Raw genomic sequence first — 26,920 nt, forward strand, 5'->3', positions numbered from 1 at the left:
ATTGTTCCACTGCTTGGTGAAATATGGTAGTTCCAATGGCATACTGTAAATAATTCATTATCAACAATGCAAAGTTAATATATTGTTATGTCTCAGCGTTGTATCTTACTTACGTGCGCATGCGTGCGTGCGTGTGTGTGTGTGTGTGTGTGTGAATTCTTTGTTAATGTTTTTGGGCTTAACGGCACATTGACACATTACTGAACATACCACAAGGAACACTAACTATTAAGCTAGTAGAAAACTGTAACTTTTCAGCCAATAAAGCTCTTTAACTATTAAGCCACTTTAACACTATAACTATTGAGCAACTGGAAGACAATTATTATTTAACCGCCAGAACAATAGACTATAAAGTCACTAGAACCCTATATATATATATCAAAACATCTAGAAAACATTAACTATTAAGCCACTGGATCACTCTAACTATTAAGTCACAGGAACACAATAATAATTAAGCCGCTAGACCACTATATCTATTAAGCAACTAGAACACTGTAACTATTAAGTCATTAGAACGCTATAACTATTTAGTCACTAAAACACTATTACTGTTTAGCCACTTGAAGGCAATAACTATTCAGCTAATAAAACACTATAACTATTAAGAAACTGGAGCAATATAAATATCATGCCGCTAAAACAATATAACTATTAGTCCGCGAGAACGCTATAACGATTAAGCCACTGGCACGCTATAACCATTAAGCCACGGTAACACTATAACTATTTAGTAACTAGAATACTATAACTTTTAAGCCAATAGAACACTTTATGTATTAAGCCACTAGAACTCTAGAACAATTAAGCCAATACAACACTATAATTATTAAGTCACTTGAACACTATAACTATTTGGCCAATATAACGCTTTAACTGTTGGACCACAAGAACGCTTTAAATATTAGGCCACTAGAACAATATTACTATTAAGCCAATAGAACACTATAACTATTAAGCTACTTGAACACTGTAACTATTATGGCAATGAAACTTTATAACTATTTAGCCGCTAGAATGCTATAAATATTAGTCCACTAGAACACTATAATTATTAAGCCACTTGAATTCTATAACTATTCAGTCACTAGAACGCTGAATCTATTGTACCACTAGAACGCCATAGCTATAAAGCCACTAGAACGCTATATATATTAAGCCACTAGAACGCTATAACTATACTGTAACTATTTAGCCACCAGAGCACAAATGCCTCCGTTCAGAATTTTTTTTCTCACTTTATTATCCCCTTTTCTTACAATCTTCGTTAACTTAAACCATTTTTACTTTAAGTTATCATATTACATCTACAATTCAAATTATGTTTATCATTAATTAGAATTTTATTTGTAGTTCCCAACATAGGTATTTTCAAGTATTATCTTTATTTATTAGCCGAAAAGTCGACATGACCTATACTGTATGGGTGCGACGTAAAACGCAACCAATAATACATTTTATATACAAAAGCGGTTTCTCTTATATAAACATGCATACATTTTGTTTCTGTAGCAAACATTATTTTATTGGACATTTGAATTATATATGGCTTCATACGGGCACTAGTAAAGATGTCTGTTCGTAATAAAACTGGTATTAAAGATTCTCTTATAACTGCAACTTAACGCGAAAGGCTTCTGTATATTACCCAGTCTCATATTTTAGAATAATAAAACGGTTCTAAGCACATGTGTTTATATTTATCTCGTTTTACGACTTATCATAAAATAATCGTTCATCATACTCTCTCATTTATATTTTCATTTATTTTTAGTATTATGTCGGCAATTGTAAAATTTATACTTGCTAAAGAACTTAAGTGCGCTTCTTGGGGAATCAATATTGTAAAGTAAATCATTTGTCACGTATTTCAGTTTAGACTTGTTTGTTTGGTTTCACGGCGCACCGACACAGTATAGGTCATATAGCGCTAAAACAGGAAAGATGATTTTGGTTAACCTCAGGTGTTACAAAGTGCAACACCAGAGGTCAAAATCACCTCACCTGCTGGAGCTAAGAGGTGCAAAAATTCAAGTAATTCGGGTGCGAAACGAAACACGAAAAAAAAATAAAGAGGTTATTTTTCGTATATTCGCTCGGCGCCCCGCAGAGTGAAAGTACGACAAAGTAATCACTTTGTCGTAGTAGTCACTTTGTCGTAATTCAGTGTATTTCCATGGCGCCCCGCGGAGGGATATTTCGCCAAAGTAGGCACTTTGTCGTATTTTCGACGCTTTTCTTTGATTCTCCGCGGAGCAAAAGTACGTCATGCCACAATTCAGCCACCATATTACAACCTTGTAGTTTTGAGCATATGTCAAGAAAATACCCTAGAAAATCACTTGTTTACCATAAATAACTTAGTTATTACTTTATCCGGCACGTTTGTTAAAGGTTCATAACCACTGACCAAACAATACATGTTTGTATACATGTACACGTTTGCACGAATTTACAGTCATTTCAAACCGTGTTTCTTTGTCATTTATTAATAATAACAATGGTGCTACAAATAGATTTTTATTTTCTTATTTTTAGTTGTGACTATGCAGTCTTATTTCTATAAATTTTCAAAACGTCGGATCGAAACATTGTAAAACATTTTCCTATTATACATGTCGAAATGCCAAATATTTTATTTTGTTATTTTTCTTCAAGGCGTCGAATAGAGATTTGTGTTCTTATAACTGTGCGACATTACCACATACTTTATTCTCTTAATATATTAATATATATCTAACTTTCTTCCATATTAAACATTACATGACCGACTAGAAATGTAGCATAGAAACATTTTGTTTAGTTAAAAAGGTGTGTCTAATATCAAATATGATTTATTTTTTCATGTACGATAAAAGCGGCTAATTCCGCATGATAAAGGTGAAAATCAAAATTTTGTTACGAACGTTACAAAATCAATCTATTGAAATGTTATAACTAAACTTTTCTCTACTAAACAAGATAATTTTATAAAAAAAAATGTTTTATCAATCATCGAAATGTACACTAGTTTATTTATAAAACAACAATTTTTGGCAAAGCGTAGCAGTATTCTGTTTATAGATGCATCAGTTCAAAATAATAAGAGTTCTATTCTTTAATCAGTAATTTGAATTGTGTTCATTGACGACTCTTTTCATAAATCAAATGTAGTTTAAAAGAAAACATGGCTTGTCATTCAATCAAGTTATACTGACACTGGCATAAACAAAAATAATTGTGTTGATCAACTAAGAAAACACATTAAAGTTTAACATAAATTGAAAAATGAAATGTATGTTTAATTATGCTGGATGGCTGAATTCTAGTGTGTTCGAGTGATCATGGGAGTTTTGGTCGGTGACAACTGCATGTTTGCATTGTTGTCGGAAAGTAGGCTTTACATTTATGTAAGACGAGTCACTTCTTTCATGGTGTTGCTCACAATATATTATAGTGATGAATGTGTCGCTGGTTTCTGTATTTTATGACAACGTACAGACTATAAATTGTGCTTATTTTTTATCCGTTTCGCTGTTTTTAACTTAAAACCAGTCATATCCAATTTATTGTAGTAATAGTTTGGCATTATTATATGTCATTATGTGTTCAGGGCGGTGTCATACAATTCTGCGAATGTGTTTGGGTTAATAAGCTTTAACAGATTTCTTCTTTTTTCTAGGAATATTTTCTGTCCATATTGATCTCAATATATTCTAAGTTCACGAACAATCTTTTTTATTATATGTTCTAATCCCCCGCCACACAAACACAAACAAACAAATGATTAATGGTTGTTGTTACTCCTGAAATGTGTAATATGAACAAATCGGTACAAGGAAACATCGGAAAATGTCATTTAAGTTACTTAACACTATGAGCAATGGTTCATTCCGTTTTAATCCTTTAAACTGTATAAATCGATCATTGTTTTCTAAAAAACGTTTTACTATTTCATGTTCCGAAAAATAGAAATGTTCGGTGAATATTGTAGCTACCATATCACTCTGCACTTTGCACTATGACTGAGTGAAACGTGTACCTAATTTTTACTGCTCCTTTTACATTTGAACCGGTTTGACTAAATTACGCAACGGAATTATTTTAGCGCAAATGTTACAAATTTTGCTCAAGTTTGATTTTCTTTAAATATTGTGGTTGAAGGCATGCAGCTTTTTATAATACTTGTTCCAATCGAATGATATAAACATTTTTTATGTTAATCTGGAACTTAAAATTATTTGTGTAACATACTTTATGCCCGTTCTGGAAACTCTCTGTTTCCAAAACATTAATCGAAAACTTGATCATTGAATTTTACAAGAAGCTTTTATTTGATACTCCTTTAATAGCGGAAGACAGTAAGTAATTAGTGATGTGTCATAAAGGTAGCAAAATGTAAACAATGTAGATTTTTGAATTCCATACAAAATACTAATCCATTATAATCATACCAGTTACCAACAAAGGAAATTAAGCAAAGATAGTTAATCTATATGTCAAATGTGTTTTTTTGGACACTGACAAGATATTAAAATTTTCAAGTTTTTGTGAAATCAGGATGATAGCATGATTGAAACATTATGAGCCTTAAAGAACGAAAAACCAGTTTCATGTAATTCATCTCTACAAAGGACAATAAATATCTGGTAAATGAATTTGCAATGTCAATCAGAACTTTACAAATCTGTAACTTTAACAGGTGGCAAATAATTATTATTTAGAGAAGGTGAAAAGCGGAGGAGAATAACGTATAGGCAAGGGAATTGGAATAGCAAAAAGAAAAGAAGAACAAGTTTCAGAATTAGAACGTTTTCTCATATAGTTTTATTTGATTAACTGTAGAGTACTTAACATAATTAAACACCATGAATGCATTTGTATATCCACTGGAAAACATTAATGTTATTTCACGCGGTTCTTTTAAAAGTATTATGTAAATCAATTAAACTCCTTGGAGAAACGCATTCAAAGTTTTCTGAGTGTCTACTTTTTTATGAATATTAACGGTTGTTTACGTATATCTCTATTCATGATATAATTGTTTCTCAGAAATAGGGTTGTAATTAAAAGCACCACACTCTCATAAATAAAAGCACATGTGCTTAAAATCAACGGTCCTAATTGTAATTAAGCATAAATATTTAATCACTAGGAGTGCAATATAAACGGGAAAAAAAAACAACAACAAAAAAAACCAACAAAAAAAAAAAACGAAAAAACCTTGCTATATTTCGTTGTCTTTTATTTCTCTTAATTTTTCCAGTATATTTATAAGTACAGTTATTTAGTTGCGAAATATAATAATGTAGCAAATTTGATTTACATGTTCGAATTCGTACATAAATTGCATAAATAAAAGACAAAGAAATATTCGGTTTTAATATAATATTACATAATATGTATAATGTCTTTTATTCTTAGAACACAATGAATAAGAAATCCATTAAAAAGTTTTGTATTTACTCTCTAAACATTTACGTGAAATATCTTTTTTGTGGTTAAGACCGTTTATTGCTGTTTTTTTCTAAAACGAGTATGCTATTTCGTTTCTTTCCTCCTCCAAATCATACACTTTTATGTTTTATGATTGCAGCAAGTACTGATTGCATCTAAATATATTGTTTAATGCTTTTTTATTGAAAATCACGCCAGAAATACTGAACAATGTTAATTTTGAAACAAACGATTTAATACACTATACATTTTACGGACATTTTTTTTTTCAATTTTAAGTTAGAGAAATGCATTTGTGCTCTAAGGCCTCTGGTCTAAAATACATAGTATACATACAACAAATATGTAATATGGTTGCGTTTCCTTAACTATATTTATGATGAGAACAAAGAATAACTTTCAATATTTTCTATTAATACATATACATAAAACACAAGCTTCCTTAATGTGGTTATATTACGTGCTTATTAAAACATGTATGACGGTAGCATCAAGTCACTTGAGTTCGGGAAAATTACAAAAAGGCTGAAAAAGCTGAAGCTTTCAGTTTAATCAACTTCATTGTGATATTGTTTTAAAGTTCTGTATGTTACGTAAATGTTTTACAAATGTTACTCGATAAAAATATGCTTAACCCTTTACCCCATATATACGCGAAACAACGCACTTTTGACCCCCCCCTTTTTTTAGGCCTCAACTAGTGAAAAAATGTCGTATTTGGGCCCCAAACACATGTTTTCGTTTGAGAAATGTTGCTAAAAATAATGAGCACTTTTTCGGCGCCGTCCCCCATCCAAAAGATACATCAGGGGGTTGCCAGAAGGGGGATGTGCCCCCTTCTGTTAGGGGGGGTTGAAGGGGGGCGGAGTCCCCCTCATCGCCAAGAAAATTTTGGTCTTGTGAGAGGCTAAAAATGACCCCAGGTCGATCATAATGTAACGTGTAACCAACGTTGAAAAGCCTTTGACTCTATCTCAATCACTTGAGAAGTTGCAGCACTTTGAAATAAATTTTGATGGAAAAAATCGAGGCAAAATAGTGATTTTTGGCAATTTTGAGATGTCCCCTCGTTGCCATGGTAACAGGAAATTTAAGACTGAGCATGTCGTTACAAAGGCAATGGTCCAGTCAACATTTGTGCCAAGTTTGATTAGTATTGTAGCATTTTTCATAGTTTCATAGCAGTTTGAACTTGTAACAGGAGGCTTTTCAGTGAAAACGGCCATTTTTCACAATATGCTCATGGGGGAAAGGGTTAACTAAAAAAATTATAAATGTTACAAAACAACAATTTTTCACCAAAATTAGGTGAAAGACCACATGTTAACATGGAAAAACTAGTTTTTAGGTGATTCTAAAGTTTTTGATCATTTTTTGTTAACCCTTTACCCCATATATACGCGAAACAACGCACTTTTGACCCCCCCCCCCTTTTTTAGGCCTCAACTAGTGAAAAAATGTCGTATTTGGGCCCCAAACACATGTTTTCGTTTGAGAAATGTTGCTAAAAATAATGAGCACTTTTTCGGCGCCGTCCCCCATCCAAAAGATACATCAGGGGGTTGCCAGAAGGGGGATGTGCCCCCTTCTGTTAGGGGGGTTTGAAGGGGGGCGGAGTCCCCCTCATCGCCAAGAAAATTTTGGACTTGTGAGAGGCTAAAAATGACCCCAGGTCGATCATAATGTAACGTGTAACCAACGCTGAAAAGCCTTTGACTCTATCTCAATCACTTGAGAAGTTGCAGCACTTTGAAATAAATTTTGATGGAAAAAATCGAGGCAAAATAGTGATTTTTGGCAATTTTGAGATGTCCCCTCGTTGCCATGGTAACAGGAAATTTAAGACTGAGCATGTCGTTACAAAGGCAATGGTCCAGTCAACATTTGTGCCAAGTTTGATTAGTATTGTAGCATTTTTCATAGTTTCATAGCAGTTTGAACTTGTAACAGGAGGCTTTTCAGTGAAAACGGCCATTTTTCACAATATGCTCATGGGGGAAAGGGTTAAACCAACTCTCTTAACATCATTATCTGGGAATATGTTGTTTTCTTTTTTGTGCATTGTTGAACATTCAATCCTTACTTTAAAATACCAGGAAAACAATATCAAAAACCATATCAAAAAATTATGTTGACAAATAAACTAAACATTAAATTATAAACAGAAAATGACATTAGACAATAGTATTAGAAATGTTAAATTGTAAGACAAATATTGGGGAAAATCATTTTTAGAATCGTGTGTCAAAAAGTAATTTCAACTGTCAATAATCAATTGAATGATAAGAGATACATACTAGAACTTATTGTAACTGTTTTCAAAATATTATTGAAAACATATAATGCGATTCTGCAATATTTTTTTTTATTAATTTATTTGCACAATTAATTAATTACAGCTGAACTTAGGCAATTACATAAAATGCTGACATAGTTGTTTTTGACACATGATATGAAAGACAATTTTCGGCATCACTTTTCTCCTCTATTTTTTAAATGTTTATTGTAACAAATAACATAGTAAATTTACGTATACTCGTTCCAAAGGCAATTTGGAGTTTACAAAGTTATGAGTTTTTCGTTTGTAATATCATTTAAAAAGCAGCCATAAATGTTAACAAATACCTAATACGCATATTAATTTACCCGGTGGAGTAAAAAGTACTTAATATGTGAACGACTCCCGGACAGTGCAGGTCACTTTCTTTTTGATTGATCATGAAATCATTTCTACGGCCATTCGCATTGTACATCTGCACTGGCAAGTACATAAGTAATATCAGTCCTTTGCGAAAGTGAATGTATCTAGTATTGGTAAACTGATGATGGCCTGTCCAGGAAATATGCTGGGACTGGGCAATGCTCTGGTGAATTCAAACTTTTTACTTCCGTGATACGAAGGGTAAACTTCAAAAAGCAAAATGCAATTAGATGTACATTGAAAACTATTCATTAAGAAATGTAGGATAAAAGTGTCGTGATAACCATAAAACGACAAAGGGAAGTTTGACTGCTTGAAACGCTGATATTTATACTCAACATTAAAAGACTAAATAAGACTAAACGCTCAAGGAAATTAGTTGATATAGCGCTAGGTTTTAAATTATAAACTATTTGTTTCGTGTTTCAATGTAAAAGTTTTAAAAAGATATATATGCGAAAGTATTAGAACAACAATGTTTGTTAAAAATCTTTGAAAATTTCTTACAATTATGAGTTTTGATTTTAATTAGAACAAAATCGAATATATATTTCAGACTGAACAGAATACTTAAGAACAACAATGTCTGTTAAATCAAAATAAGTATCTTTGAAAAAATTCTTACAATTATGAGTTTTCATTTTAATTAGAACAAAATCTAAATATTCATTGTGTACTGAAACATAAATATATTTCAAACTGAATAGAATTCTTAAAATGATTATTTTCGAGGTACTCACTGTAAGCTTGTGGCAATTTTCCCATGAAATTTAATTTAAAATGATATGATTCCACTTTCAGGAGGAAGAAAAATAAGGTCATGCTAATTAAAAGTTTTTATATGAAGATTTATGACTTTACTTCAATTACAGCCACATTAACTTAAGTTGAAACATATGATACATACAATAAGTGTTTTGAAGCAAAACCTGTAATACCACACCATGAAGTATTGAGGGGTTCCCAAAAAGTTCATAGGGAAAACACTACATTGCAACATTTAATGACCTTCTTGGGTCGATGGTTAGTAACCTTCTGTTAATTAAGAAGCAATGTTGTTTTTACATCAAGACAATCAATTTATTATTTACAAAATGATATAAAAACGACAAATAAGTTTTAAATATATTAAGATCAACGCTTAGATCAATACTATTATATCAAGACAAATAACCAGCACTGTTTCTCCAGCAAACGTCATTTCCAGTGCCGATTTCACACCACATCCTACTAACGCTTACCTAAAACAAAATTATTTTTAAAAAAATACTAAATGTAGCACATTTCGTTATTCTTCAAATATTACCTTATGAAGTTAAGTCGGTGTTTTTTTTTCTCTTTTTTAAGTTTTATAGAATCTACCGGTTATTTTCTTCTTTTATTATAAATCCAACCACGGGTCATTTTATCATTATTTACTTATCTGTTCCATATGACATTTGCCGACAAATGATCGACTCATTTTACCATTACAATAAGAAAATGGGTGTAGATATTGTTGTAACCGATTGATCAAGAACAAAGCTATTCATGACATATGGGATAAATGTCCTTTTTACCAGGTAAGTCATGTTAACAATATACAAAAAAACAAAATACGATTTTAAGTTAATTTTCAGTGATTTCACACATGCATTTAATTTAAGTTTCTTCAGAAAAGTGTGCAATTAAAAATTGTATACTTATGTTTCATGATATGATTTCGACAAATATTTTTGAATAACCCTCGTTTTCAATCAAAAACTTATACATATTAGCAGATAGCTGGAACTGAAAATGTAGTTGCATTCTTGACATTAATCAAGGCAAAATAGTCTGTAACAAAATGTTGTTCTCAAGGTTTTATACTTTTGTTGTGTTATTTCAAATATACAATTTTCAATTTGTTCTTGCAAAAGAACCAGTCTGTTCAAAATTTGCTTACGAAGAACAACTTTTAGAGAAAATGATCAGGACTGAAATTAAAGTAGAAACCATGGCAAACGAAATTAAGACGACACAAGAGACTGTCATGGACACTTTAGGCGTCATTAAGAAGACTGTTCAAGAATTCACGGATATGTTTGAAAGCTTGAAGAACAACATCACGGGGCGTATGTTAGAGAACACTCAAATAATAGAGAAGAAAATGAGTAAGTTTACTCTATTGTTTCTTAAAAATAAATCTCGTTAATGTTAATTTGTATTTTCTTATTTTTTTGAGTCGCAAAATTTTCAATAATTTTTAAAGATATTACTCTATTTAACATCCTGGTCCAGTTCTTTCTTTACGATAATTCATAGACATCTCAAACGAATGTAGTATTTTTTCATAGACTATACCGCAGGATTCCATTAAAACGTTTTTATATGCAAATATTAAAGTTGACGTAATTATTGATAGAATTCGTACGTAATGCACAATTCAGTTTAATTAAAACAAAATTATTCATTTTACATCAATTGAATTATAATTGCAAAGTGAATGTTATTTCGGTGTTTCTTAAAAAATGTTAAAGGATTATATACATATATATCTTAATTTTTATTACAATGTTTTAAAGCTGTCGTTTAAATATGATTGCAGAGTTCTTCGAGAAGTTATATGAAGCGACTCGGATGAATTTAACGCAAGAAATTGAAAAGCAAGGAAACAGTGTTGTCGAAATGCAAGGTAACATAATTTCCTCTAAAATGAACGTTTGAATGTCTTTTTTTTATTTGTTTCAAATATTTTTTTATTTTTAAGACAATCTAAAATTGAATCATAATATTTTGATAAATGGTCACCGAACATATTCTGACTTATATTGTTATTGATAATGAGTGAATTTATGAATACTACTCAATGAATAACAAAGGTAACTAATATTTGAATAATCATGACATCAAATCTAGCGAAGGACAGCCTTAGTTATTCAGATTTAAATTTCGGATAATTTAGACATGATTGATTGAAACCATTTCATCTTCATCTTCTCAATTATGCAATATTTATAAATAACCTCTAAATTCAATTTGTAAAGCCTAAAACCATTTTAAATAATTCTTTAGTAGAAAGTAAAACTATACTTGAATAATTGCACCATTAAATTCAACACGTTAACATTCATTATTAACTGCTAAATAAATTCTTACTATCTAAAAGTGAATAAAATATAAACATTATTGATATCACATATACGCATTACATTATTTTTTCATAAACATGTATGTACCATCTATACCGCAGGGAAATTGGAACGACCCTCTGTCGCTTTTAATGCACACCATGTGGCAGATGTTAACCTAGATGAAGCAAACGAGAGGATTGTATTTGATACTGTCATCACTAACGAAGGCTCTGGATACGATAGTTCCACAGGAATTTTCACAGCTCCTGTTGGGGGGATGTACCAGTTTAACGTCCATATTTGTACACATTCCTCAAAATTCAGTTATATAGGAATAGTTCATGCTGATAACATATTTGCAAAAAAGTTTCAATATGCATCTGGAAACCCACTATTGCAGCTCAGTGGGAGGAGTAATAAGAGTGAATTCAGGGGAACAAGTTTGGGTTCAGTCTACTTCACCGTCATCAAGCCACAAACTAATTGATGACAACTCGAGAATGAACATATTCTACGGAATGCTTATAAACAGCTAGATAGAAACGCATTCAATGCGATATATCTGCAAATAGCCTAAGCTTATGAGTTTATGTGTTTTTTATCGACGGATGTATTGACTATATTCATGAAATCAGATATTAAAGATGCATTGACCAAAGATTATTTGACAAGTATTTATCAGGAAACGTTTTTTTTTAATAAAGATAGATATGTAGAGCTAAAAAATGAACATCAATACTTTTAATTCCTAGAAAAAAGTGTTAACAGCATTTTCCAAACATGTGAGAGAAGACCAAAATTCTTTCTTTTTCCTTATCAAACAAAGTTGATATTGTTAAAAGTGTATTTTTGTTTGATTTTAAATGACTGATTTAAACTATTTCTCTATTCCTCTTTATTGTTTACTTTCTTAGAGTATTGTTCTCAATGATATACATGTATATGGGCTTTTGTGTCAATATCGTTTATGTACATGTAATTTTTAAATGATACAATAACAATTGTTAAAAATCTTTACAATAACTGAACGGCCGAAAAAAGAAAAGAAAACATAATCCTTAAAGAACGTCAAAAACAGCATATTGTAAATTTTGGTTTCGCTTTCGGTTTAAATGAGCCAATTCATGGACGGAACAGGAAAGTGCAAGCTACTGTCCGCGACCCTAGCACTCGGCTTTAGCAGAATTCAAATTTTAAATGTAGGTAAAATATCACAATATTTAGCTCTTACACTACACATAGTCTATTTTTATGGTTTACTTTATTTTTTTATGTCTTTTGTAAGTGATTTTAATTTAGGTAAAATATGATACTGTCAGATAGAATTACGGATTTTTAAGAATTATGGCATGTCTTTCTTGTTCCACTGTCATGTTTTGAAAAATAAACAAGTTTGATGGCATGCTGCTGTATATGTAAATCTCATAATCCTTGTTGTCAATTAATGTTTGTGTTATTTGAGTGTTGATGATTATTACAATCATCGGTGTTTGTTCTTCATCAACAAGTTATAGTTTCACGATTTTTTAATCCAGGCGTTGTCTGAACGTGCGCTCATGACGGTATTCTGACACCTGTTTGAAAAAATAAATGAGTGAAAGCTTTGATGTTTTAAGTATGTGATCTTCTAATAGCTTCGACGAAGGACAACCCTTAATAGTTGCCCCAATTTAGAGTAAAAAAATAACCATTTCATGATTTTATATTTGAGCTGTGTCATGACAAAACCAACATAATGGGTTTGCGACCAGCATGGATCCAGACCAGCCTGCGCATCCGCGCAGTCTGATCAGGATCCATGCTGTTCGCTATCAGTTTCTCTACTTGTAATAGAGTCGGTAAGCGAACAGCATGGATCCTGATCAGACTGCGCGGATGGGCATGCTGGTCTGGATCCATGCTGGTCGCAAACCCATTATGTTGGTTTTGTCATGACACGGCTCATTTTTCTTTAATTTTCATTAACTAACGATTTACCATGTTTGTATACATATTGTAAACAAAGTTATAATAAACTATATAAATGTTTGTCATTTATCTATATTGCTTCCAAATAAATTCTGTTACCTATTGAAACAAGAAATAAAATTAATATTGTATTGAAAGAAAAACAACACATAAACTGTTTAATGCAGAACTGCTGTAGAAAATAAGATAATAAATCAAAAGGAAAAAAGAAAAAGAACATGGAATCCAAATGCAATATATGAAAAGCGTATAAGAAAGGGCCTTTGTGGTAATTTAATACACAATTTATTTATACATGTACATTTTATCTAAACACAATATTTTTTGATATGACTCTTCGATATACATGTATGCATGCTATCTATATTCACAAAGGTCATTTAAATTGATAAATGAATGATAAATGGCTTCATGTGTGCACTAGAAAAGATGTCTTGTTATAAGATGTCCCTATTTTGCTGAAAATTAACAAAAAGGTTTGCATTTATTACTCAATATTATAGTTTATATATTAGACTATTACAAAACCTCTTTAACTATGTGTTTATATACTTCTCACATGGTACCATATCTCTTAATGATATTTGTTCTTGCCGCATATTTTATCGTTAACCATTCTCTATATACCCTTGTATCGGCATTATGTCACTTTAACTAAAATTATTATTGATTTTTTTATTTATTCATTTGTAGTTAAATCGGCTTTTAAAAGATCTGAACAGAGCAGGACTCCTGGGTCCATATTATAGAAGACACACATATTATAGGTAAGGATGGACCAAAGATAGAGATGACATATGGGAAAACTGCAATTTACACATTCTGTTGACAAGACAAAACGTCAAACTCTTTTATGCAACATGAGAAATAAGATCAAATTCACACTCCTCATCATTCACCTTTTTTTCTGTCGGTATGGAAATTGTAAAGTTGACTTTAGACTAAGGAAACCAGCTCTTGGCTATTTTTACCGACTTCTCAAACCTGACATTTTATGATTATTCTATTATCTGGATTTTTTACTACAACTTTAAAGTTGAAAACCATTGTTTTTCAGCCACTTACGCTAAGCTGCTTTTAAAAAAGTGACGATAAAATGACTATCTGATGTTTAATATTAACACTTCTTAACAAGATACTATAAACTGTACAACATTTAAGCTATCATCAGAATTGGCGCGAGTTATAGATGTTATCACAATATATCATGACATACACGCAACATTTGTAAATATCATTATATTTAAAAGGGGTTGAAGAAAAAATGTGTCATTCAGAAAGTTAGATTTGACAAGATAATTCTATAATGATAACAATTGAGTCTCAATGTACTTTTTTAGTTGCAGGTTTATATTCTGAGATATATGTTTTAAGCCAGGCGACCAATGTTCTGAAAATAAACATTATGAAATGAAAATAAGATAGAAGAAAAGAAAGACAAACTAAGACAGAAGAAAAGAATATTTTTGTACTTTGAAGTTGTCTATTTTTTTGCAACTAAAATAATGTTCTGTTAAGGTATGACAACCATAACATGCACCATAAGGAAATGGAAATTTGATAACATAGGTCAGATATATTCTTAAAGGACACCTGAATGCAAAATTTAAACAAACTTTACCGTACGGAAATCGAGTTATGGCCTTTTCTGAATTTAACCTAGGATATGAGGAGGCCCCTTTTTAAGAAATGAGACACCTTTAAATATTCAACAATATCACCCTTACCATTAATTTTTGGTAAGAAACAAAAAGTATCATCCAGCTAACAATCCACATTAGCAAAATAATTGTTTCTTATTCAAAATTTATAAACACGTGTTTGACCATTTTCTTACTTGAAGAGCCTAATTAAAAGAAACTCCCTAAAATTTATCAAAATGAGTGCCTGTTTTCAGAGTTGCCGTAAATTTTCTCAAAAGTGTACTGGTAAATCTTGTAAAATATTAAATACTGTTACTTACCGTCTAGTTTTGATTTTATTACACTTTGAAATTATCGGGAACCATATTTGTTACTAGATTTAGCATCATTTTACCAAAAATACCTTTATTAATTGAATTATTAAAGTTAAACACTTTTTTTCTTCCCAAAAGATATATCAGAGGTACGTAAATAATGTTAAAAGAGAAAAAAGAAAAAAAAGTTGACACTTCTGTGGTTTGAACCCACGGCCTCAAGTTTCAATGTAGTTGACAGTAGTTTCTGGCCCATTTTAACATTCTTCAAAGCGACGAAAATTCATAAGGATGGTCATATCTTAATATGTGACAAAATATTTCCTTCTCAAATTTTGTTGTTATGGTGTAAATGTTAACTTCTTTAATTTGATGAGCTTCATTTCCTTTCCCGATTTCAGCAATAACAAAAGTGCAGTATTTAAAGTGATTTTGATTTCTAAAAATTGTAGGTATTTTTAGACGTATTATAAGTCGCACCGATTTTAAAGCTGTATTGTTAGAGGAAAAACTAAGGAGTTGTTTCATGCATTACTGCATTCTGTAGTGGGCACATGTGTATAACAACCAACCTTTCATAGCCGCCTTGCATGTTCTTAACTGGTTTTGTATCCTCAGTGAATTCAGCTGAGAAGAGCTTAGCTTTAATAAGGCAGCAACGAAAAACATAAAAAAAACTTTTTATCTTAAACAGTAAAACATCTTCTGTACAACAATATCTTAACAAGTTCTGTACAAACCAAGCTCGTTCCAATGTGTGGAAATTGTGACATCTGCCATTACCAGGCGAACTTTGTTCGACATTCTGCCCGATTAAATTCAAAATACAAAATCAATAACGTGTGCCCTGCAGCATGTCTAGTGCAGCTCTTATTGCGAAAACTACCTACAAATGGCAATTCGTCTGACTCTGTCTAAGCACCTTAGACGCATTATCTGTATAATCTAAAGGCCTACACTTTTACTTCATTCCCTTCAATACCAATTATTTTTCGTGTTCATCTTTTGTATGAAACTTTGTATATTAAGTGCATCCTTTTATTAAAATACTTATTATGCTGTGAAAGTGTATCTTGCTATACGGGTGAACTGTTTCCTGATAAAATGTACCTATTTAAATGTAACATGCTCATTAATTGTGATTGGATCTTCATACAGCAACAACAACAATAAAAGCCTTAGTTGATAAATCAGGGTACCAAAGTCACAGTATATAAACAAGTCTACTTCCTGTACTCGCAAGAAAGATACAATTTACAATACATAGGCTCCCAAGAAAGGTACAGTGATCGGAAGTAACACGTGCTTGTACTCGAAAGACAGGGTAATATTGAATTGTATAGGCTGGCAAGAAAGTGATTTCGTTTATATACTGTGAAAGTGGAAACAACATGGTAAATAAGAAAATATTTAACGATTTCTTGGTTAACTCAGTCGTTAAAAAGTAAGACAAAGAGTATAAAGGGGACAGTGTGAAAAAATTCTCATGCAATATATAGTAGTTTATATTTTAAATAGTGATTGAAACAAACAACCATACATATTCAAAATAAACAAAATAGCAGCAAGTGATATTCATTAAAATATGAATATATCTATGATTAATTGTAAAAAGTACGATGAGAAGAAACAAAAACAATATTATCAGTAAGTTACATTAAAGCACAGCTTTCGTGCATTGTACACTTCAAAGGGCGTGATTGAATAAAGACATGTCATAAGAATTGTTTAAATTGGATGTTTTGAATTCGTTTGTAACAGGACATACTGTCATGTCAGTGAGTACTTTATACATAAAAAACATAATATAATGGATTTTTAAACAGGCATGTACGTTTGTCAATGAGATTTATAACGTTTAAAGAAATATAAACAAGGCTGTTTTTGATTTCTATACAAACTACTTAATCAATGTATTAATTGCTAAAAAGCCTGGAACATTGATCCGGTGACTGGCCAAAGATTAAGATTTTGGAATTTTTTCTCTAATTGCAGGACACCAAAGGAAAGAAAATTAAGAGAAATAAAAGTTATAACACATTTCTCGGGCTAAATAGTCTTAACAATAATTTTCGCAATATATTTTTTCCATCCAACATGCTTTCGATATTGTAAATGCAAATTATGAGAAATGAAATAGTAAATGTATTACACATAACTTTTTATCAAATAGTGTGTTTGTAAAGTTGCGATCATAACACTTTTGGAGCTAATGTATACCTTGATGATTCAAAACTAAGAACATAGAACTACTTGAATACAGTGAAGTCAAGTCAAAAGAAGACAGAGATGTTTAATTTCGTCTGCACCCATGTCAATGCTGCTTTAAATGTAAATGGTAAAGCAAGTATTGGACATAAACATAAACTAGATTTTAAGCAGATGAGCATTTAATAAGTTATTCTTTAAGACATCTAGAGTAACTGATGATACGAGGGTTGTTTGGAAAGTTTGTAAATTTTTTTAATTCAGTCCTAAATAATCACGTGATCTTTAAACAAATCAAATATTCGTAAACTTTAACATTTTTATATTTAATCTTTATAATTCAGAAAGATATAACTAAGCTCAATCCTATTTTAACATTTAAAAATATACATGTAATCCATACATGAAGCACCATCCAGCGTCTATGCAAAAATAACATCGCTCAAACTAAGTCGCCCTCTTTTTATAGGAAATTACTGATTAACACACTTTCTGACAAGTCTTGCAATCTATTTTTTGCATGTTTCAATTATTTAAATAAAGATAAACGCAAATTGAGATTGTTTTGAAAGTTCAGACGAAGAATTAACTTAACCAGCCTATAAGGCCATGTAAAACCAGGTAACATTCTTAATTCAGTGGGGCTGGGTCAACCGGACTGTATAGTGGGTGATCCAAGAGCTCAAATCCCAGTAATTTTTACTTAAGCTCTTTTGAATTGTCCCTTGCTTTTTTCTTTTTTAAGCATATTGAGAGAAATTCAATTTAATTGGAAATACTTTTTTAAGAACTTTTCATATTTCTGGACTTTTCCGGGTACCAAATACCATGTTGCTATTGAAACCTGTATATCTGTGTACCAAAATATGTTTCATTTTCTTTTCGAAACTTCTACTAGAGACAAATGAAGGTTCTCACAATCAAATTTCAACAATATTTAATGATATCTATTAGAGATATCTCAAAATATTACAAGCTTATCGAAAAACCTTTGTATTGTGATAACCACAAACGCGAATTTAACTGCCTATAACTCTGACTTATAAGCCCGGCATTCAAATTCTTAACGCTGAAGGAACGTAATTGAATTAGCGGGTAATTTCTTGACATCTGCAGTTTTTAATGCATTGGCGCTTTTCTGAATATAAAGCAAACATGATCTTAAGAAAAAACACAACAATTTACAAGAACGGTCCGTGCTTGAGTCTTTTAATCCGTTTCTTTGTTTATCTATACTCGCGTAATCAGATTTAATGCAAGAATGTTTTTTTCAATCAAAGTTAATATCCTTGAAATTTTCTTTTCGTACTTAATGATGCATACGGAATGTTGTTTTAAACTGAATATAATACTTTGAATGATTTTTTAAATCTACTGACAAAAATCATGTTGCAATTTTCCCACAAAATTACAAAAATAATATTACTACACGGATTAAAGTATTCATAAAGAAATAATCCATATTTATAACAAAATAATTTTTGATATCAAAATTAATGACTTTACTTAAGACATAAATATTAAGACCACATTTACTAAAGTTGAAACAGATGATATTTTACAGTAAGATTAGCAAAAGCTACAAAACAATGATATTGTCAGAGGACTTCTCCGAAAGTTCAGTCGGAGAACAGTTCATAGCAAAACATGATTATGATCAGTATTGGATTTTTGTCAAATAAGAAGCAATCTAAATTTTACATCAATATATTATCATTATTATTTTGGATATTATATCCTAACGAACACTAATTGTTAGATAGCCCATGAACTCCGTTTGAATCGATATTATTTCGATTCAAACAAAAATAATTATCTATATTTTTAACCGGATATTATTTCTGGTGCCGATATTTTTATGTTTGTTATTCTATTCCGATTCCTTTAAAGGCTGACGTAATAAACGTAAGGAATAATAATACAAAAGCTTTGTTTCTCTTTAAATATTATCTTACCGACAATTTTAACTTACATGTCAGCAAACATCAGTGATAGATTTACACATGATCACCATAACCAATGAAAGTCTTAAAATGACGCCATTATGTCGCTTTTTATCAATGAGTTTCGTTTTTTTACCCAGTTACGCGGGACTTTCGACCTTACTGTGTGGTATGAAAACAAAAAAGTAATGGGGACGGAAAATTATTACAAAAATGCTTTATAATTGCTGCCTATCTTTATCGATTTTATATAATGGAGTACATAAAAATAGCCACATAAACATTAAATATTTTAATCGTTGTTTATAGGCAATTTAATACCGGTTATTTTCTTCTTTTTGTATAGAGACAAAATCACGAATCGTGCTAGAATTCACATTATATAATCATTAACATTTTCATCTGTAATAATGAAAATGACATTATATCATTCGTGTTTGCCCCGACAAACGAGCAATTCATTTTACTGTTAATATATCAAAATATACTCCGATATTTTTGTTATCGATTGGGCAAGAAAACCTCTTCGTGATATATTGATAAATGTTAAGTGAGTATATATTTCATTTTAGTATATTTTGAAAAGTGTGCATTTCACAATTAGATATATTTGTTGCATGATATGATTTCCACATATATTTTTGATTAACCCTCGTTTTCAATAATAAAAAAAAACAACTAAACACTTAACATATAAACTGATAGCTGGAACAGAAAATGTAGTTGCATTCTTGACATTAACAAATCAAAATAGTCAAAAATGTTGTTCTCAAGGTTTTATACTTTTGTTGTTTTGTTTCAAATATACAATTTTCAATTTGTTCTTGCAAAAGAACCAGTTTGTTCAAAATTTGCTTACGAAGAACAACTTTTAGAGAAAATGATAAGGACTGAAATTAAAGTAGAAACCAAACGAAATTAAGACGACACAAGAGACTGTCATGGACACTTTAGGCGTCATTAAAAAGACTGTTCAAGAATTCACGGGCAAGTTTGATATCTTGAATATCAACATCACGGGACAAATGTTAGAGAACACTCAACTTATTGAGAAGAAAATAAGTAAGTAAACTTTTTTTATTATACTTTATTTTCTAAAAATATCTTACTGAAATTATCTTATTTTTGACACTTTGCCATAACAAAAAGAAAGCATTTAATTCTATATATTTGAAAAGACATTCCATTTAAAGTATAAAGTATACAATTTAAAAAGATATTTTTAAATTACACGTAACAGTACCATAAAGAAAAAAATCATAGTGAAAAAAATGTGATTAGATACAATATATGTTAAAGTTCGTTAAACACCTAAGCACAGTTTACTGTCCTTAGAAAACATTTCTAAGTATACAAAGTTAAAAATTGTGATTGTATAAATTCACACGTGATGCATCATTCAGTTAAATCAAAACAAAGTTGGGCAATTGACATTCATTTAATTATATTTGCTAGTGAATTTTTATAAAAAATAATCAAAGTTAAACATTTACTTCAACGTTGTGTTTTACAATGTTTAAAAACGCTCTTTTGAATATGATTACAGAGTTCTTCGAGAAGTTGTATGAAGCAGTTCGAGTGAATTTTACGCAAGAAATTGAAAACCAAAGAAACAGTGTTGTCGCATTGCAAGGTAAGATTATTTCCTTTTATAAACACCTGAACATTTTCTTTTTCTTATCTGATTCAGATTTCTTTATGAATTATCTGCAAACGAATTACATGTAACAACTGATCAGTGATTTATTTTCATACATTGTGAATGCAATAAGAATGTTGTTCTTTTGTATGAATTATTAATAGTAATACTTTGTACGTTATTCTGATGAAGACAACAGTCGAAACTAGTAAAGATTAAAGGAATATGTGTTGTTTGATGTATTTTAACTGATTTCAAACATGTAACTGAATAGTCATGACAATCCATACGCTTAATGATGATACCATCATGTGTGTTACTTTTTTATTATCTTATCCATTTTAACAATTTTTATTTCAACCGTCTCAATAATGAAATAACAATTGTACCATTAAAGTAACATTTTCATTCTAGATGAAATAAAATATATCATTGAATAAAAACTACGCAAGCAGGTTTACATCAACTTATACAATGACACGCATGACAATAACGTTTTTTTTTTTAACGAAAAAATAAAAAATACCGAATCACACGTATGCATTAATAGCGCATATTTTTGCATGCATTTTATCTCTGAAGAAGCCTTCGGCCTTATGTAATCTGTCGCCCTGTCGGCTCGGAATTTAAATGCATTTTAGTACCTCTGCAGATCTTATTTCACGAAAAAATGTGCCTTAATCCCCTATTTCTGGTACAATTAACTAATAAATCGCCTTATAAAACAAGGTGCAACTGTAATGATAGCGTACAAACATGGGATATATACTCTAATAATCGTATAGTATTTTTTTGGACATAAGTGCTATTATAACAATTTTGTTTAGATTGTTTCGGTCAATTTATTCGCATTATTTATAAGACTATAATGATCATTAATATAATATATTCGAATGACTTTTTTCATGTACAGACTCAATCAAACCGAGTCTACAATTCTATTGTAATTTTATTGTGATAAATGCTTCCGAGTGATCACTTTGTTTCCAGAGTTTTGGCATAAATTTGTAAACTATTTATTTGCAGGAAAATATGAACGACCTACTGTTGCATTTTGTGTTCATAAGGTTACAGATGTTCTCCTGGATACATCAAACGAGGTGATTGTATTTAATAGCATCATCACAAACGAAGGATCTGGATACGATACTTCAACAGGAATCTTCACAGCCCCTGTTGCGGGTTTGTACCAGTTTGCTGTCCATCTTTGTACACCAATATCTTATTACACCTATGTAGGAATATATCATGAAGGAAAAATCATCGTAAAAGATTACATTCATGGTGTTGGACAACATGCCATGTGCAACTCTGTAGGAGGTGTGGTAAGAGTTGAATCAGGGGAACAGGTTTGGGTCCAGTCACGATCTGCTGGGTCTAACCGCAAACTAACTGATGACAATAGTAGAATGAACACGTTCTTCGGAATACTGATTGATAGCTAGATTGTTACACATATTTACAAACAGTTTTTATTGTCAGTGAAAATATGAATTTCAGAGGATTTTAAAATCAATTTAAACAGAGATATGAGTTTTTGATAATATCTCCGGACAAATATAGCAAAACAACTATATGAATATTGTTAACAAAACAGGAAAAGTTATAGCATTCATATGGATGACATTAAACATTGATTTACCATGGCACGAGGAAATAATCGTAAAACTGAGGTTCACATTTTGCTCAGAATTTAACCATTTCTACGGATTTTAACCCAGCTATTCGCACACTAAAGCTAGGTTACTTCACATAAAAATGAAAAATAAAAATAAAGTATATTTTCGTACAATACACTGTCTCTAAAATGAATTTTCAGAGAAAGTTTTACATAAACCTATGCAAGCACATGCAATTAGTGCCTAATACAAATACATGATAACACCATCGCCCATAGCGCGTCGATTGTAAAAACGTCAAACTCATAATTATGTATTAGCGAAAAAAAATAATAAAAAAGATAAAATCAACTGCAACTGTAGAGCTTTTAAAGAAAACATACAGCTAGAACCTATTAACAAACAGAGGGACTCTGTTTTTCTCTATTTTATTGTCAAATCCGTGTTATTTGTGCCGTGTGGTGGCTGTAAAAAGTCTCCCTGTACATTTAATTAATGATGTTATATTTTCGATCCTTGAAGATCGTTCAGCACGACATTTTTGTTGAGTATACATGTTATGTGGTACTTTTAGTTTGTTCTTTTTGGCCCTTTTCAACTTGGGTGGTTAGAGTATTCTTCTTGAATACTGAATAATCACTCGTAGGATATGTTGCCTGCTTTTTAAATTTGTCTTTTGACGTCTTATCTGTAATATGCAGATTTCATAACCTCAGATTCCACTTCAAAATTCAATTTTATTTAGTTTTCTCGTTTAGGGCACAAGCATTCTTTTACTTGGGGACCATACGCCGATTTTCACGGAATGGCACTACTGTGTCACATTAAAGGTTCTATGATAACCGCCGTATGAACACATCTGCGGATGTTTTTAAATTGAAAATTTCACCATTTTCGTGTTAAATGTTAAATTCTGCTTAAGCCGGTGCTAGGGGGCGTGGACGGTAACTTGCCTTGAACAGGCTCAATCAAACGGAACCTGCAGCATTTTCAATTTTGTCGTGTTGGACTTTCTTTAGGGATTCTGTTTTTCTCTATTTTGGTGAAGTGAAGTGTTTAATCACAAAGCCTTTGAGCGATAAACCGTACATTATTATACTATAATACAAGAAAAATAGTTATGTAATTCATTCTCAGATGCTAATGATAAAGGAAATTGATAAAAATATGTTGAATTCCATTCAGCGTAGAAGTAGTTTAGTTTATTAACGTCATATATGACGTTATGTGATGTGTAAGCTGTGCATATATTATATCGTGTAATGCATCTCTTGATAACGGAATTGTGTGAAGCGTGTTAGAAATTAGATTTTACCTCTCTTAAAGGGGGGTACCCACGCGAAGGATATTTTTCGCTCCGAATCTGCAAAAGAATCAGACAAATGGTGTTTTTACGGTTAGCTCAATGTATGGTGAATATTCGTGTGTGTTTTTAAGTTTATTTTAGCTCGGCGCCGGAATAACCATATGTCCGAGATCTCAGCGTCCATGCCGGTCAACTCATCGGGGACGTCTTTTTCATGCCGATCTTCCTAATCCTGTGCTTCGTTCGATGGAGGAAAGACATTACTGGCAAAGCATCATGTTCCGTCACGGCAGCAAACAGGCAGTTGACATAAAAGGGCTCTTGTTAGTACCACCCTCCAGAGTTAGTCACGACAGGTCAACCAATCACCTCTGGTACTTGAGATGACTTGACCTTGACGTGAACGCCTCTGTGGGGATTTGGAGGAGATGGTGAATATGGTGTATTTTACGAATATATATGGAGAAGATGGTGAATATGGTGTATTTTACGAATATATATGCTAATTTATCAATTAGTGATATACTTGTGAAAGGTCTTTTTTTTCTTCTGCTATTAGCTTTGGCATGGAACATCAAATTTTATTTTAACACTTAATAATCACATTAATTGTTTGCGAAAAGCAGCACTTGATAGACTGCACCTTTGTTGTTGACATTTATTTGTGTTCTAAGTAATTAATAAAGCTAAATTCTTGGTGAAAGAAAATCTCTTCAAATCAAAAGAGTAAAAATTAAACCTGCATGCCTCTGGATCAGCAAAATATTTAAAACAAAAAGCAAACTTTGGGAAATTTTAATAAGATTTTAAGAGTAAAAAGAAGATTCATCTTATAATTTACATATTATGTGCGAGTAATGTTTTCATCACGATATTTCTATTGCGTTACTAACTAAGGGCTATTTTTACATATTTTGTTTTGTAACTTACGTGGATTGTGAGCGCCGTTTGCAATATGTAAATATATATCTTTTTTTTTATATCACAATATTTTCGTGTAAATACATTTTGAAAATTTTCATGAAAATGAGCATGAATCTAGCGGCATCAAACATCAAATTTGAGAAGAAATAATATTGTAATATATTAACATGGGAAATAGTTTCCCAAAAAAGCCTTTAAAATATCTTTTTACAATCTTGTTTGTTGTTTTTATCCTGATTATTTTCAAAATTTTGGTCGCCTGACTGTTTTGACAAGATAATTCTACAATGATGGTAATGGAACATGTATATATATATTTTTTTTTTTCTTTTAAACGATATATTTAACCGAGTTTATGCCATATTGACCGCAGGCTATATTCTCTTTTGTAAAGTACTACACAATGACCATTCAATAACGGTCTATTCATAATCGATGTAATTTTATCACCTTTCTAGCGACTGTGTTTCAGTTCAATTTTTGATACTATACAGTACACACGTATTGAGATTTTGTGCTCGATTGTGTGCACATTATACATGTAATACACCCCTGATGAAGGCATAATACGTCGAAAGTACTTGGGTATTTATACTTTAGCACTGTATGAACGTTTATTTTCTCCAAATTTATTGTTTTTTTTCCACGTTCTTGTATCCTTCTTTGGATCCAGTGTTTTTGAAAGGTATTTTGTAGATGCAAATTTTTTTCACAAACCTATATATATATATATATACATGTTCCATTACCATAATTGTAGAATTATCTTGTCAAAACTAACTTTCTGAACGACACATTTTTTTTCAACCCGTATTTTAGTATAATGATATTTACAAATGTTGCGTGTCTGTCATGACATATTATGACGGTATCAATAACTCGCGCTTATTTTGGTGAAAACTTATAATAAATGTTCTAAGACAGCTTCTAAATGTCTTGTAAGAAATACTTATATTAAAACAACAGTCATTTTACTCTCAGTTTTAAAATGTGCAGCTGAAACACAATCGTTTTCAAGTTTACAGTTATGTAGAAGAAAAACTAGGTAATTATATAATAATTGTTATTTATTAATAGCTATTTATTAACAAACTTAAAATGCGGAAATCACAATACTTATAATTATATGCCTAATTAATTGGAAAAATCAAAGACTATATTCTTGAATTGGTCAAATCCCGGGATCCCTATATGTTTGAATACGATCCCAGCTTTTCTGAAAACTATATTCTTGAACTGGTCTTTATATATTTTAATACGATCCAGGCTTTTCTGAAAACTATAATCTTGAACTTGTCAATTCCCGGGATCCCTATATGTTTTATTACGATCCCGGCTTATCTGAAAAAACATCTTCTTAGACTGGTCAATTTCCGGGATCCCTATATTTTTAATACGATCCCGGCTTTTCTGACTGAATTGATGGACAACTTGTGTTTACTTTAGGACTTGTGTCTGGCACTCATTCCAATACTAAATAACATATTACAACTTAACTTCGTATAAAGAGACATCTTTATGAATTCTACCTATCTAACATTTTTTTGGTCAAGGTCAACAGGCTATATAGTAAATGTGCATAGTTAAGGGACTTAATTTTATCTGTTTACATGCATCTTCATATATACTCATATTCCTCTTTGTTAAACTGAGAGAACTGGCTTCCATAACTTTATATGTCACTTTTATTTTGATGTTCGCTGAAGTCTCTTCAGCTAACAGAACTGTCATTTTTACATTTAAACAAACCCCTGGAAAAAAATTACGAAGCGAGTCGCTACTAGCTTTTTTAAAAGTTTACCTTGTGTACACACTGAAGCAGATGTAAATTGCAGGTTTGCAGTGTTCGCGTATTATATCTCAATTATAATAATTTTATTAATTTCTAATCTTTGAAACCCGTCGTTTTAGTGTAGCCGTTGAAGATTGGTGAAGATGGACTGTGTTGTGCTGACATGATGAGCTTTTCATTAAAATACGAAATTAAAGCAAACATGAAACTTTAATTTGAATTATCTTGTATATATGTACCCTTCTCAACCATTTCAATTTGACAATAAATGTGTGCTGTAAAAATAAATTATCATCCAGTTTTGTTGTTTTATGTATTTATTTTTGTTGTTT

At 31.1% G+C, this 26,920-nt stretch overlaps 2 protein-coding genes across 2 annotated transcripts; both read left to right on the plus strand.

The window, feature by feature from the left end:
* Positions 1 to 9,915: 9,915 nt before the first annotated feature.
* On the plus strand, positions 9,916 to 12,634 carry LOC132730312 (uncharacterized). Its single transcript, XM_060716199.1, has 3 exons — positions 9,916 to 10,272; positions 10,707 to 10,793; positions 11,352 to 12,634. Exons 1-3 carry the CDS (start codon positions 9,966 to 9,968, stop codon positions 11,717 to 11,719), a joined length of 762 nt encoding a protein of 253 aa, XP_060572182.1. The 5' UTR covers positions 9,916 to 9,965; the 3' UTR covers positions 11,720 to 12,634.
* Positions 12,635 to 20,071: 7,437 nt separating this feature from the next.
* On the plus strand, positions 20,072 to 22,392 carry LOC132730316 (adiponectin-like). The gene is made up of 3 exons (XM_060716201.1): positions 20,072 to 20,370; positions 20,855 to 20,941; positions 21,974 to 22,392. The coding sequence occupies exons 1-3, from the start codon at positions 20,250 to 20,252 to the stop codon at positions 22,390 to 22,392; spliced, it is 627 nt and encodes a 208-aa protein (XP_060572184.1). The 5' UTR covers positions 20,072 to 20,249.
* Positions 22,393 to 26,920: the final 4,528 nt, after the last annotated feature.

The sequence above is a fragment of the Ruditapes philippinarum genome, unplaced genomic scaffold (assembly GCF_026571515.1).
Source record: "Ruditapes philippinarum isolate M1 unplaced genomic scaffold, ASM2657151v2 ctg1145_1_1_1_1, whole genome shotgun sequence".
Lineage (NCBI taxonomy): Eukaryota > Metazoa > Mollusca > Bivalvia > Venerida > Veneridae > Ruditapes > Ruditapes philippinarum.

Coding starts and splice junctions, on each gene's coding strand:
- LOC132730312 (XM_060716199.1), top strand. CDS start 9,966: ATGTTGTTCTCAAGGTTTTATACTTTTGTTGTGTTATTTCAAATATAC. Junction 10,273..10,706: donor AATAATAGAGAAGAAAATGA/GTAAGTTTACTC, acceptor ATATGATTGCAG/AGTTCTTCGAGAAGTTATAT. Junction 10,794..11,351: donor CAGTGTTGTCGAAATGCAAG/GTAACATAATTT, acceptor TCTATACCGCAG/GGAAATTGGAACGACCCTCT.
- LOC132730316 (XM_060716201.1), top strand. CDS start 20,250: ATGGACACTTTAGGCGTCATTAAAAAGACTGTTCAAGAATTCACGGGC. Junction 20,371..20,854: donor ACTTATTGAGAAGAAAATAA/GTAAGTAAACTT, acceptor ATATGATTACAG/AGTTCTTCGAGAAGTTGTAT. Junction 20,942..21,973: donor CAGTGTTGTCGCATTGCAAG/GTAAGATTATTT, acceptor ATTTATTTGCAG/GAAAATATGAACGACCTACT.